Source organism: Haemorhous mexicanus, chromosome 14 (genome assembly GCF_027477595.1).
Source record: "Haemorhous mexicanus isolate bHaeMex1 chromosome 14, bHaeMex1.pri, whole genome shotgun sequence".
Classification (NCBI taxonomy): domain Eukaryota; kingdom Metazoa; phylum Chordata; class Aves; order Passeriformes; family Fringillidae; genus Haemorhous; species Haemorhous mexicanus.
In genome coordinates, this window is record NC_082354.1 from 7,754,375 (window position 1) to 7,768,406 (window position 14,032).

General features: G+C 39.2%; 1 protein-coding gene across 4 annotated transcripts in view; it reads left to right on the plus strand.

The window, feature by feature from the left end:
* Positions 1–14,032, plus strand: part of AFF2 (ALF transcription elongation factor 2) — a 332,807-nt gene that overhangs the window by 74,398 nt on the left and 244,377 nt on the right. For all 4 annotated transcript variants that reach the window (XM_059859354.1, XM_059859352.1, XM_059859355.1 and 1 more), the window contains exon 2: positions 11,062–11,182. In XM_059859354.1, coding sequence (XP_059715337.1) covers positions 11,062–11,182 — 121 coding nt within the window. The remainder of the gene's footprint in view (positions 1–11,061; positions 11,183–14,032) is intronic.

The following is a 14,032-nucleotide window of genomic DNA, read 5'->3' on the forward strand; positions in this document are numbered from 1 at the left end:
CTGTTTGGCTCTGGGGAACTGCAGTGCTGGGATAATCATTTGCATCACACCCACCCTAAAAATTCAAGTAATTTCAGGAATGAGTTTGTAGTTTTAGCCAGTCTAAATAACATTTTTGTTATGATTTTACTCTGTCTGAAGAAGTATTTTACAATATTAAGTGCTCAGTTTTAGCTTTCAAGTCCCAGAGCATATTTCAAACCCGGGTAACACCTACATGCCATATCCCTAATTGCACAGCATTCCCTCATTGAGTTAAATTTAAGGGCATTGTTTTTTCAGGGAGAATGTTTTGGTTTACTTTTTTTGGTTGGTTTACTTTTTCTCTGTGACAGGGTGCATGATCTGCTGTCTGGTGAGTGTGTGTGTGTGTGTGTGTGTGTGTGTGTGTGTGTGTGTGTGTGTGTGTATGTGTGTGTGTGTGTGTGTCAGTTCTCATGGTGGTATAGAGGCAAATTTGATTATTCCCCAGTCAGCTGGTTGAGGTTTCACATGTACAATCTATGACACCACTAAAACAAAATAAATTTGTATATGTATATATAAGTGGTCTTTAGCTCAAGGTGATAATGGCCTATATGGTAGATTAGGAAACTTATCTGGTATCTTGCTTGATTTCTGTTTTTTGGGGTTTTTTTAAGACATTTGCACATTAGGTTTATTTACTTTTGTCAACCAGAAAACCTTTGCAGTCAAGATCAGTTTTAAGTAATGACCATAGAAGTTCTGTAGCTCTCGTATGTGCTGATTTGTACTTAGGAGTTTCAAACTCTTGACATTGGATAAAAAAATCTCTTTTAGCATGAGGAATATCACAGAAAATCTAGTTTATACCAAGAAGTTGTTACTTAGAGCTGGCTGCATTTTGAGACCTGGCTTTTTTGTCATTATTAAATGGTCCCATCCAGCCCTCATTGAATTCACTGGGAAAATTGCCAGTAGCATCAGTTGAAGTTGAACTATGCCCTTAGAGAGGATATAAACCTCAGCAATGCTGATGAACTTTGTGCTGGTTTGGTTAAATTATTCTGTCATACTTTCTGCTGTGTTTATAAATGAGGAATAAACATTATATGTTTGCTGAAGACATGAACAGTATTTGTTACAGATTATCTTCCTCACTAGAAGCCAAGGATGATGATAATCCATTGACCTGCTGACTCTGAATATAGTTAGGAAAAATAAGGACAAAATATTATTGTTCTCTTCTAAGCTGTGTGTAACAGGTACCTTGTTTCTGTGAGGCTTTTTAAGGTCTGGTGGAAGAAGGCTGAAAATTTGGAGTTTGAAATGTTCTGGCTTCTTTTGATCCTGATGAGACCTAGGTCTTAGAAAGCTACAACATCCTTGCATCTCCTGCAACTTGATAGTGCCCAGGATGAGCAATATATTTCACAATAGCATTGAAAAGGGGATGCAGCTGAACTTGAATTTAAATTGAGAGCACCTTGCATTTATTTGATCATCTCTGTCCTTTCCTCTGGTTCTACCAAAACACATGGAGGCAATTATACAGAATTTCAACTGGGAGAAGACTAATTTATGTAAATGATAATTTCTTTAGCCAGACAATGTCCTAAATAACAAACAATTAAATTCTATTAGGCTCACAGTACTATTTTTGTGCACTGGAGTCTGAATCAGCCTGTGTGTGTGCACTGCACACTGAGACCTGCACGAACTTCTCCCTCAGTCTAAAAGTGATGAATGAAATAGTCATCCCACTGAATTCTCAATTTTCCTGTGGTGGTATTCTTCAGCACATGCTAAGTCTAAGAACATGTGGTTAAAGAGCTGCACAGCATGTGAAAATGCTCAAGGGAGCAGAGGTGCCTGTTAGTAAATGAATGCATTTATTAGAGCTGTAGGAGCACAGGGAAGCATTTCTGCAATAAAATACCCAAGCAGTTGATTCTGCTGATTCATCTGCACCCAAAGTTTGTGTTAATCAGTGATTGCTTTGTGGCTCTTTTAAAAGACAAGATTTCTTTCTGTCTGTTCTGCCATCTCTGGCAGATCATTGCCAAAGTTTCAAGCAAATACAAATATGTGGACTCCACTTTTAAGGAAGCATCTTGCAGGTTCCCAGGAAGTTTTAAGTGGCAGTACTAAAAAAAAATATAATAATGAGAAAAGATAAAGACAAAGCTAGAGTTCCAATTTGGTTTTTGGCTTAAGAATTCAATCCGTACATATCGAGTGATAACTTAAAGATTTTGAGTTTCTATACTTTGAAAGGAATTTTAATCTTTGAAAATGGTACATGTACAAAAATAAATGGACATTTCCAAGGAATGTTTCACAATTTGAGGTTTGCAGGTGCAGGAAAAAACAGACTGTAACAAGCACTGTCAGAAGGTTTTTATTGATTCAAATTAGTGTTATGTCCTGGGAGTAATATCTGTAAAATACACTCTTTGTTGCAGTACTATGCCACATTTACTATTAATGTGTATGAAGAACAGCACAGCAACTAAACACAACTCTTTTCTCCCTTAGTGCATTAATACACAGAGTGCTGGTGGGCATGTGGAGTAAGATGGCAGTGAGGAGGTCATTGGGAGGTGTCTCTCAAACACAGAACAGGCTTTGGCAAAGGCTTCATGGCTTCATTGCCTTCAGTGAATTTTGTAGAAACATCAAATCCCAGGACAGATCAAAACTAAAAAAAAAATAACAAACCAAAACACCCCCAACAACAAAACCCCAAACCAAAAAACATTTAGAAATATGGTATATTCTGTTAAACTCAGGCAATGAAATTGAGAGTTAAGGTTGAACCTCTTTTCCTATTCAACCCCCTTGTAGCAATCAGTCCCCTTAGACTCACAGCACATTACCCATCTAATAAAGCTTCCTAATCGAGCTCCAGTGTCCTGAATGTAATTCATTTGATGCCAAAAATGCTCTTTAATTTCACATTTATGTAAGTTTGTTAGAGTTTATCAGTGGTTTATTGCAAGTCATAACTAGAATGCTGGATTCCAGGTGTTTCTGGGAGGTTGGTATCAACACTTTAATGTGCATTCATTTATTTATATAAAAAAAATTACAACAAAAATAACCCCATAATGTTATCTTAGCCAGCTCTTTTCTTTATGAATCAGATGTTTACTCTTAGAAATACCACATGTTGGAAAGCTGTTTTATGTGACTGATGTTCTAATGACTGTTTGTCTTTTATGTCCTTCTGAAGATGTGGTTATAACCATTTTTCTCTTTAGGCTCCTTTTCCCCCCCTCTTTTCTTTCAGTTTTACTTTTGTTTCTCATACTGCAAATTTGAACTGACAAGAAGACTGTAATAGGTCTCCAAAACATACCTTGAACACACATTGTTAAGCAAATTACAATTGCTGATGTCATTTACACGTGTTGCCTTTCAAAGGATGAACGTGTTCATTTAATTTGCTTTTTAAATATCCATAACCGTGTCCCCAAGCATTTTAATAAAACAGAAACAGTTAATTATTGCCAAATAAGGGCACCCAAATATAGTGATCTGCAGCTTGCATTTAAATGTCTCTGACAGCACTTCTCCTTTGAAGGGAAAATTGTGTAAATTGCCAGTTATTATATTTTTTAATAAATAAGTCTTGACTCTGTTTCTCTTTTCTTCCCCACCCCTCTGCAATACTGCTCAACAACCATACTTTCAGTGGGACCATTTCTATTACAGAGTGATTGAGCTCTGATTTACACATCAATTACCCAACTTCATGGAGATTTTCATGCTCCCCTAGCTGACATCAATGAAGCATAACTGCGTAAGCGCTTTATTTCATCCCCCTTTTTGATAACTCAGACTGATAACTAATCATATTGAAAGACAATGTGCTATGATACAGGAAACAATAAATGCTCCCCTTTGAAACCTCATCTATTCTTTATATGCTTACTATCCAGGAGCTTATCTCTGCCATCCATTCCCCCAGAATCCTTCCTTCCAAATTCATGTTCAGGAAAGGTTTGGGGCTGCATAGTACTAAAAACAGGAGAAAACTGAGGTAAAAATAACATTTTCTAGGTGCTTGGTACGTGTGGGATTAACTAAAAAGAATAAGGAATATGACAAATACTAGCCAAACCCTTAGCTTACATTTCCATAATTCACCCAGGGGTCTCTTGGGCATTATTTTCTTTGGAGGCTTTAATCTTCTGTATTCTCTATTAAATCTGCTACAGGAATGGCATTGTTTTTAATGCAAATTGTGAAGAGATTTAGCTCGTGTGGATAGATAACCAGTGACCATCTCAAGTGTTTCTCTGCAGAATGTTGAACATCAAAGACAGAATATTCTATATTTTAAAATAAATCATTTATCTTGAAGTGCAGTGATAGAGATGTTCTGTGCTAGATACTCTCAGTAACTATTCATGCTATGAAAAGGAAGACAACATTAAAGTAAACATTAAATATGAAAGATACTAAGAACTTGTAAAGCTATTTTTGCTATGTCTTGGTTTGTCTCTGTCAAGTAGGAAAATTACCAGGACAAAGATGTAAGCTCAGTGGTGATAAACAGAGGAAGAAGAATTTTGCTATTTTAAGTGTGGTAGTGCTTATATTGTTTATCATTAGTGAAACAAAGGCTTCAGATCAGCAGGGAAGATACGTTAAGTTGGCTATATTTCTGCCTAAATATCAGATTTTGAAATTCCTCTCATTTACTTAATACATTTATGACCTGCTATGAAATTTAAGACCTGAGGCTGCTTTTTCTTTTTTTCTTTATTTTTTTCATTTGGAATAAATGCATTAAAATACCACTGTTTATACTGGGAGAATCTGCATAGATGAAAGAAGGCAGTTCTTCTTCCTTTGTACAGAGCTGTGGTACTCTGCTTTTACATGAAATCAGTGGAGTTACAGTGAGATAAAACTGTAGTTATGTGGAGGAGAATTCCAATTGTAATGTACTTGTTAGAAGCAGTCTTTCACCTAGTTTGATTGCCAGGTGAAATGCTTTTTGCCTTCTGCTTTTAAGTCACATTGAAGAATTGCACAGGTGTGGAAAAGCAAGTATGTATTTGAAGCACGGGGGGATATCCTCATTGACCTGAGCTGGATTTCTCCTGTAAGTTAAATAAACTCCTGAGTGGGTTTTGGTTTGGGATGTTTTGTACCTTGTGCAAGAGTATGAGTTAGTTTTTGAGGAAGCCCAGTTTCCGAGTTTACGTCTCCAACTTCCTGAGTACATGTGGGCAAAGTAAAAGCTATGAAGCAACAACCTTGGGAAAGGACTTTCAGTTCTCAAATTTGTATCATTTTATATCCACTGCGTCTTAGTTTAGAAGCTTGTGTTTATATTTGGCTTCCACAAATTACAAACATTTCAGTTTGAGAACTTCTTTCATCATTTAGGCATATCTGATATTTTAATGGGGGGGTGGAACTAGTGCAGGAAAATGTTTGATTTGATGTAGTGTGCATTTTTGTGAATTGAGACATGTTATTGAGAACAGCAACTACTTCTTCCTTAAATTGTGGATAAATGCTGGCTTTTTTGAATGTCATTCATTTATTCTCATGGATGTGTTCTGTCACTGCTATAAAGCCTCTCTGCTCCTGCTTTTTTATTGATTCTTTCCCTTTTGGGCTCTTGTTTGACTGAATCAACAGAGCCGTGTTCTGTTCTCATTCGTGATTTGTCTGCAACATGAGGTGTTTGATCATTTTTCTCTCTTCTGCTTCTTCTTAATATCACAGAGACTACTCCTTCAGACTTGTCTGGTCTGACTTCTTTCTTCTGCTCCTTCTCCAGTCTTTCAGGTTCTTTCCTAGTCTTCTGTGCTTTGGGAGACTTCTGTGGCTTTAGTTAGCACAACTTTGAAAATAAACCCCAAACGCTAGGGCTCAGCCTTTAGCTGCTGGTCTCATTTCATCAGCTTTCCTTTAACTCTTCCCTATAACCTCTTACTTTGTTGCAGACTGTCCTAAAAGGTTTTTTCTTTTTCCTCCACATCTTTTGCACCACATCCTCTCACTTTCACCAGAGATGACTGCACTGTACATTCCAGTGCCCCAAATTTTATTCTCCTTCTAGTTCTTTTGTAGCCAGCGCTCGTCTGACTTTCATCTCTTATCTCCAGATCCACATTTTTAGCTTCTAGTCCAAAACCTCTGTCTATGTCTGTTATCTTTTGCCTTGATATAACCTCCTTCTGCCTCAGCCACCTCCTCCTCTTCTCTGTTCTCCAGGGACTGGGCTGGATTGTCCTACAGCCATCGTGGGCTGCAGTGGGGGTGCAGCTGCAGCTCTGCTGTCCTTGCTGGCACCCTGCAGGCTCACACAGGCTGAGCACCTGGCCTGTCACAGGGCAGCAGCTCACCACTGTCCCCAATGGATGTGTGCTGCTCTGATTGCAAAGTATGAAATACCCCATGCTGTTATTCAAAATGCATTTTACCCCAATGTTAGCATACCAAAACAACATTGCAGTTGTAGTTGCTATTCTTTCTGCCATATCCACCACACTGGTAATTTGTAGGTTGGTGGTCTCCTGTGCTCTTGTACTCTTCTTACTGCTCACCTGCCGGGGGCTGTCTTTCTTGCCGGTCAGAGTGACCCCGACTAAAGTTCGAAAGTTTCTTTTCCCAGCCCGGTGTTTGAAGAAGAAGTCAGGGCTCTTCATTTTTTCGGTCTCAAGATTGTTTATTGCATCTTATCTATAAAGTTCTTTCTCCCTGTCCAGCCGAGATCCGTTTGGCAGGACAGCCAGAGGCACTCTTCTCTCTTCTAGGGCGGTGTTATCTTTATATACTACAAACTACGTGTACAATATTTACAGTTATTTTCCAATACCTATCATCTATATTAGACAGTGAGTTTCTACTTTAGACCAATCTAAAAGTGCCAACATCACCAGACAAGATGGAGGTAGAGAAGAAGAAGAAAGGCTAGACACGCCCAAATCCCTCCATCTTGTCACCAGAAACCCCTATACCAAAAATCTTAAAACCTACATTTAGACTCTGTAATTATTTATTCTTACACTATTTACACTATTGTGGCTTTTATCTCTTTCTATAAAGGTGACAAGTTATTCCGTGGTTCATAATCGAACCCACTGGTGTTCTGGGCTGTGTGCCAGGGTCTCCGAGCCCCCTGGCAAGGGTCCCAGGAAACTCCGGACTCCCAGAGGGATGTCCTGAGTTCCGACACTCACCATTCCTGATCTTCTCAGATTTATATACAGGCTTCCCCATTCAAATTCAATTATTAATCTAATAAGTGGTAATAAAACAATAGAGCTCACATTTTTAAACTGCATTGTCATGTAATAGTTGTGTCTAGGGAGCTGCCCTCTTGGATATAGTGAATATTGTGGCCTACAGCTGTTTCCTTCTGTACTTCTTTTATAAAAATGTTTATGAAAGCTTCTATTGTGGTATCCTGCTCTCCTGGCTTTAGAGGAGTCATGAAGTATTTCTCCTGCAAGTGAGACAGACTGAACTCTGATGTTCCTCACAGTATCTGACTATAGTTTTCACTGACACCTTCACCACTAATCACATATCTGTATTTCACAGAACATTAGTTAAGCTAAAAATTAAACATAAAGTCCCAGAGATTGCATTGTGTCTGCAGTAAGAATTTCTGGAGAGCATCCCATTAGGTTCTCAGTGCACTGCAGCCTTAAGATCTAATCAGCATCCCCCTTTGAATTACACAGAACCCAAATAAGTTGTTATCCTAATCTGTGTGTGATCTTACAATATCTGACTTCCTGTAGCCACAGTCAGCTCCGTGTCAAGCACTGTCATAGCAAAAGTGCATTTGCAGAGAAATAAAGCCAGTAATGGTCTTGACAGGATGAACAACCACTTCCTTTTGCATAGATACTTTGTACACTTAAGGCTGCCCTGTGACTCTGCCAGTAGGAAGTTCAAAATGCAGCTTTAATTTTATTCTTTTTTTTTTTTTTTTTTTTTTTTTTTTGTTCTTACAAGAGAATATATGAGAGTGAGATTTGGATTGAAGCAGAGGTAACAATTTACTTAAGGTTTTGCTTGTGTTGTAACATGGATTCTCTCAGTTTTGTAGTTTGTAAACATTGTTGGGGTATAGGGCTTGAAGTGTGCCTTTGTACTCACCTCTTGGGTGCCTGAAATAGAAATCTTTCATAAACACAATGAAGAGAAATACTTCACTGTGTTGTGTTGGAAAATACTGTATTTTCCAACTTTTACTGTTAACATTCTAAACACTGTGTTAGCTTTAGCTAATATCTTTTAAAGTGATTATGCCAGTTTGAATTACACCAGTGCTGTTTTCATAGTTTTTGAAGTTGTGGTTTTGTAATGTGTCATAAAGCATATCTTAGTAGTCTTTGGGTCTTTGCTGCTTTTTCTCAGATAGGATATGGCATAATGCCTCACTCGGTTTCCTAAATACTTTGCATGCTTGTGACCTGAGCTGGCTTTTAGATAACAAAATGCTGTAACCTCACATGAGGGGTGAGATGTGCTGTGTGCTGTGCTCTGTGATCTCTGTGCTCAGTGGCCAGATTGTTTGATTTGAATGTGCCCAGGATTTCACCCTGAAACCCCAGGCTGAGGAAGCCATTGGGAAGCTGTAAAATGCAGCTCTAACTTTCATGAATAATTCTTTCTGAAGTGAATGCTGGCAGTCCTGGGAAGGGAGTGCTTCCATAGCAAGCATTGCTTATGCAGGATATAAAATCTTGCTTAGACTAGATCTGGGCTTATAACTTCACCATGACCTGATCTTGCTGAAGAGTCACATAGTCTGTGGGTCAAACTGCCAGAGAAGTCTCTGGAAAGATTTCCCCCACGAGAGGGATAAATATAGTGTATTCCTACTGCTCCTGGGCTGGAATATTTTTGGGTTAACCCCACCCCCTACTCCAGCAAAGCTGTGGGGAGAGATGGAATCAGCCTTGGCCTCATCTTTGGGTACCAGTTTGGGAAACAGCCTCCATTCACATACTCCCATATTTCTGGATGATAATCTTGATTTAGGATTCGAAGGAATTCCCCCCTTACCTTTTACTGAACAGGTTGCTTGTGATTTACAGTGTTACATTGTGGTCATGTGTAGAATAGAAAAGTGGCTGTCCTTACAACAATTTCCTCCTCTGTCTCCCTCAGGAGAGCAGCAAACAGTACCAGCAAACCTTCTGCAAAAACACAGCATTGATTATTACAGTGTTCTGGAGCTTGCTCTTGGTGTTAATGATGTCAGGAGGTGTTACAAACAATTAAATTAAATAAAACAAAACATGGCATATTTTCAGCCTTCCAGTTTGTAGAAGGAAAATGTGGATGGCAATCATTCAGCTCAGCCTATGTAGGTGGTTTTGCATTCAGTTTACAAGCCATAATCCAGCCTTATTCAATCCAAGTCTGAGTGGTCTTGAATTGCTTAAACCAATTATTAATTCATATTTTTTATTTAGAAATCTCATTGTGGCATGTCTTTCTTCTTTTCTTTCCTTGCCTGTATAAAAACAAGTGTATAAGTGCAAGGCTACATGGAGTCATCAGGCAACAGACATATGCTTTCCTGTGCTCTCCACAGGGCTTGCAGGTTCAAACACAACCTGCCTGAATCATAAGAACTTTAATTGAGTAGATAAAGAGGTCCTCATAATTATAAACTGCAGTAGGTATAACAAGAGGCTAAATACATAGCTGTGGTTTTAATTAGCTGGTGCTTCAAATTAGTAATTGTGGTTTCACTCAGAAATCAGTGACTTTATACACTGTTAAAGCCTCATCACTGTGCAGTTCATTCCTCATTATATCTCTCGGTGTGAAGCTTTCAATACAATATCATGCTGAGCTAAAAAGGCAAAAGTTGTAGATATTTGGTTATCTTCCAAGTGCAGTGGAGCTCTGTGGAGATTTAATTCATTCTCGCCAGAGATAGGAGAATGAACTGTTCTTTGTTACAGCTGGAATATGTGTGTTTGTGTGTAAGCATCTGTACATGCAGGCTGTGTGTGGATGTGTGCATGCACGGCCAGGATCTATCAGGGAGATTGTGCTTACTGCAGATAACATCAGGGCATGCACCGAATCCGCTATTCAAATTGTCATCTGGAATTCGGGGCTAATTAACTGACACAAAGCAGAGCCAAAAGCCTCATAACAAATCAAATGCGGCTTGAAAGCACAGAAGTGTCCCTTAATGCTTGTCACGTGAGAGGTTGTCACTGCAAGTTGAAGTATGCATCTTTTCCTTTCCTCTTCCCTTTGCTATTTTTCCCTCTCCTTCAGGGTTTTAATTATATCTCTTCCCTCAGAGGAGCAGGAGGTAGTTGGCAGAGCCAAGAGACCGAAGTACTTCAGTGTTATTCAGGGGAGAAGTGAATGTGGTCTCTCAGCCTGTCATCTAGGTCTGGCAGGTGCACAAAGCAAGCTGACACACAGATAAGTGCCACTCACCATTGCTGCACGAGGTGCTAGATCCTTTTCTGTGTTTGTCTGTAGAATTATCTGATCCTGGAATCAACTATCCTAAAATCTTTTCCGGCAGCCTGCTTCTACAAAACACTTCTTAACCCCTCCTTGACATCTGCAATGAAGCCATACATAAATTTTAACAAGAAGTGGGATAGAATTAAGTGGTCTAAATCACACGAGGCTGAACTGGAGCCTTGGGATGGATGTTCAGTGTAATGGATTTGTAGGTGTTGCTGTGCTTCCTTGCCTTCCCATTTGCTTTCCCTGCACAGACCCGTGCTTTGTGGGCACACGTGTGTGCATTTGTGTGCTGCTGCATGTGTGTTTACAGGCTGCTAGTACAAGGATGTCAAAATGGATTTTCTTCTTCTGCGTAAGGCTCTGTGAATTGGTAAACAATATTTTCATTGTTTCATTTAATCTCTTTCCATTTTAGAAGTGTACTGACTGCACTACTGCCCAATTTTGCATAGGTTTATGATTCCAGATTTAAATTTGGGAAAATGATTCAGTGGCTGTTTCTTTCAGGAGTTGCATTGTTTCCGATGGTTTGTTGCTATTACTGATAGTAATAAACATGTAACAAAATGATGGGGAAAATCATGTCTTGTCATTTTTGTCTTTCTCCAGTCACTATGAGCAAGACCGGAGTGCACTTAAGCGGAAGGAATGGGAGAGAAGAAACCAGGAAGTCCAGCAGGATGAAGATCTCTTTGCTTCAGGTTTTAACCTCTTTGGGGAACCCTACAAGGTAAATGACTTTGTTACATTTTGCATTTTCAGAATGTCTTACACAAGTACAAATAAAGCTTCTCATCACCTCTAAGAAATGGAAGTATTGCATCTGCCTTGGTACTTCCACTCTTGAATACACTGATTATCCAAATCAGCATATGGCAGCAGAGCAAACTGAATGTGCTGCCCAGGCTGCATTGGCAAAATCAGGAGTTTTGGTTACAGTCCAGGTCAAGATTTCTTCCTCTTAACTCACAGCAAAGTCCTGCAGTAGAAGTATGTGCAGCTGGTATTTCTACAAGTGGTTTGTACCTACAAAGCTTACAATAACTTCTTTCATTTTTAGGAAGAAAATATATCTGAGTTTTTAAAACCAATGTCCTCTCTGTAAATAATGAGTCCATAATCTTTCTTGTGCAATCATAACCATCCAAAGAAGTCTTTTGGGAGACTGAATCTTTGGGGAGCATAACAAGGATATGAAAGGAACTTTTGTTACAAGTCTTATTCTCTCTAAGGAGCTTTGCTGCCTGAGATTTTTATCACCAAGGGATGTCCCCCTTTATGATTTCTACTGCTTTGATTTTCAGTAAGACATTCCCTAAAGAATTCATCAGAATGTAAATTTCCATATCTCTTTCTCCTCCCAATCAGTGACATCCATTGAAAGGCCACCACTTCATCTTTCCATTTTACATTGTTAGCAGCTGTAAGGGAGGATGAGGACTCTTTGAAAATCGCCCAAAAAGGAGGAGAAAAGACTGCCATTATTATCACATGGTGTCTAATAATTACAGACCACAAAAGTGTGGTGGATGCACTCAGCTCCTGGCTGTACTTTGGTTCAGGCAGGCTGAAGAGCAACAGGCCTTTCCTTCTTGGCATGAATTTGCCAGCTGGAAAGCCCCTGGCTCATGTTCAAGACAGTGAAGGTGTCTTGACAAACATTCCAAAAGGTGGTTTTGAAACCCCAAAGTGGAAGATAACCAGAGTACAGTGCAAGATATCAGAGGTAAAGTGAAGACATCTCTATTGTCCGTTGTATTGATTGGCAGCCAACTATTTACCCTGTAAATGTCACCACCAGCATGAGCCCAGTTTGATCTCACCCTAAAGTGCAGCTGCACTGCGCCCCAGGTGACTCTCTGCTTGAGCAGGGGTGCCTCTCAGGGGTAAAGATTCTTTCCTTCCCCAAGGCTGAGATCCCTTACCCGTGGCATACACTTGGTAAGTGGCTGATACCATGCTGAATTAATCCTATGGAACATTACTAGTCCATGCAGCTACTCAATATTATTGTAAATATTGTATGGATAATTCCATTAGACTAATGCAAGTGGTTATTTGGATTTCAGGAGGTAGACCAGTATGCAACACACTGCAAAATTTTGTGGCAAAAACTGAAATCATATATCACCAATATCTACTGTATAATAAGAATGACAGTATCTGATTTTAGGTCTATTTAGTGTGTGTGTATTTGCACCAAGTGTACACAGAGCATGTGGTTTCTTTTCAAAAACTGAATGACTAAAAAGCCAAAAATTATCCTGATGGTCTTTCTGGGCAAAATTTTTTAAGTTGCTTTTCACCTGCTTGGCAGAGAAGTTTGTAAACTTTGTGTGATAAAGCAAAATATAATACAATACCACACTAAAAAAGCATTATAATTGTAAATTGTGAAAGAGAAAAATTGAGAGAAAATTGCATGCAAAAGCAGTTAAATATTCAATAGTTAAATCAGTCTTAAATTTGAAAAAACAGGTAGAAACAAAATTAGATGGGAAAGCTAGGTCTTGCCTTCACTTTACACTAGGAGAAAAAAAGGGATTAAGTGATAAACCACTGTTTCCTTTTTAACTTCTGCATTGCTAAGACTCGGCCACAGTAGAGTTTCCTAGGCACTAATAAAAGCTGAATCTAACTCTCAGTGGATATGTAGTGATTTTTATTCTTAAGTAAGTGCAAAGTTAATTTCTGGGGTTTGTTTGCATTTTTTCTAAAACAAAATGAAGAGACCCTGATGTGAGAACAAATATCCTGCATGTGCAGTTAGAATTTCTTCTCAATTTTGAGATGACCAGATGTTTCTGTGTTCATGAGACTCAAGGCCTTGTGCCCACAAGAAGCTGCATTGTCTCTTCTGGTCACACTCAGTGGGAGCAGAGTGAGATGAAGCACTGCCCAGCAAAGTGCTCTGGCCTGTGATGGGCACAGGCTCCACATCCTCGCTGGGCTGGCTCTGCTGCTGAGCATCAGCTCTGGGTACAGCTGGTACATTGCTGAAAGATCTGAGGCTGGGAGCTGACATGGAGACTGCAGTGCCAAAGGGAAGGTTGGGAATAGCAGGTTTCAGGAAAAAGGAAACATCTCTTTTTCTTTCTTTAATTCCCAGACCTGGTATCCTTACTTGTTTATCATTCCTTCCCCATTCCTTCAACAGTATCCAGAGGAGGGACCAGGTAGGGTCAGGGCAGGGCAAACCACCACTGCTGTTTCTGAAGCTTTAAAGACTGAACAACTGGCAGCTGTTCTAAGAGTGCACTAAGAAATTGATATTAAAAGTTGCATTAAAAGAGCAAGGAGCTGAGATTTTCTCATGGAACCTACTGCCATTGTGCATCATGAGATGTGTGGAGTATGTGCCTCCATCTATCATCTCTCTGCTCTAGCTGTTACAGCCTCTTTCTTTCCCTCTGTCAAATAAAACGTGGGTGTTCATTACAGTTTTGGACAAATGCATGTTTCTACATTGATTTTTTGTAGTTTATGTATGTGTGCACTTACATGAAAAGAGATGCTTATTTCTGTGGGTGTATAAAATACATTTTTCCACACTTGTTAAAAGATAAATGTCTCCTTTTCA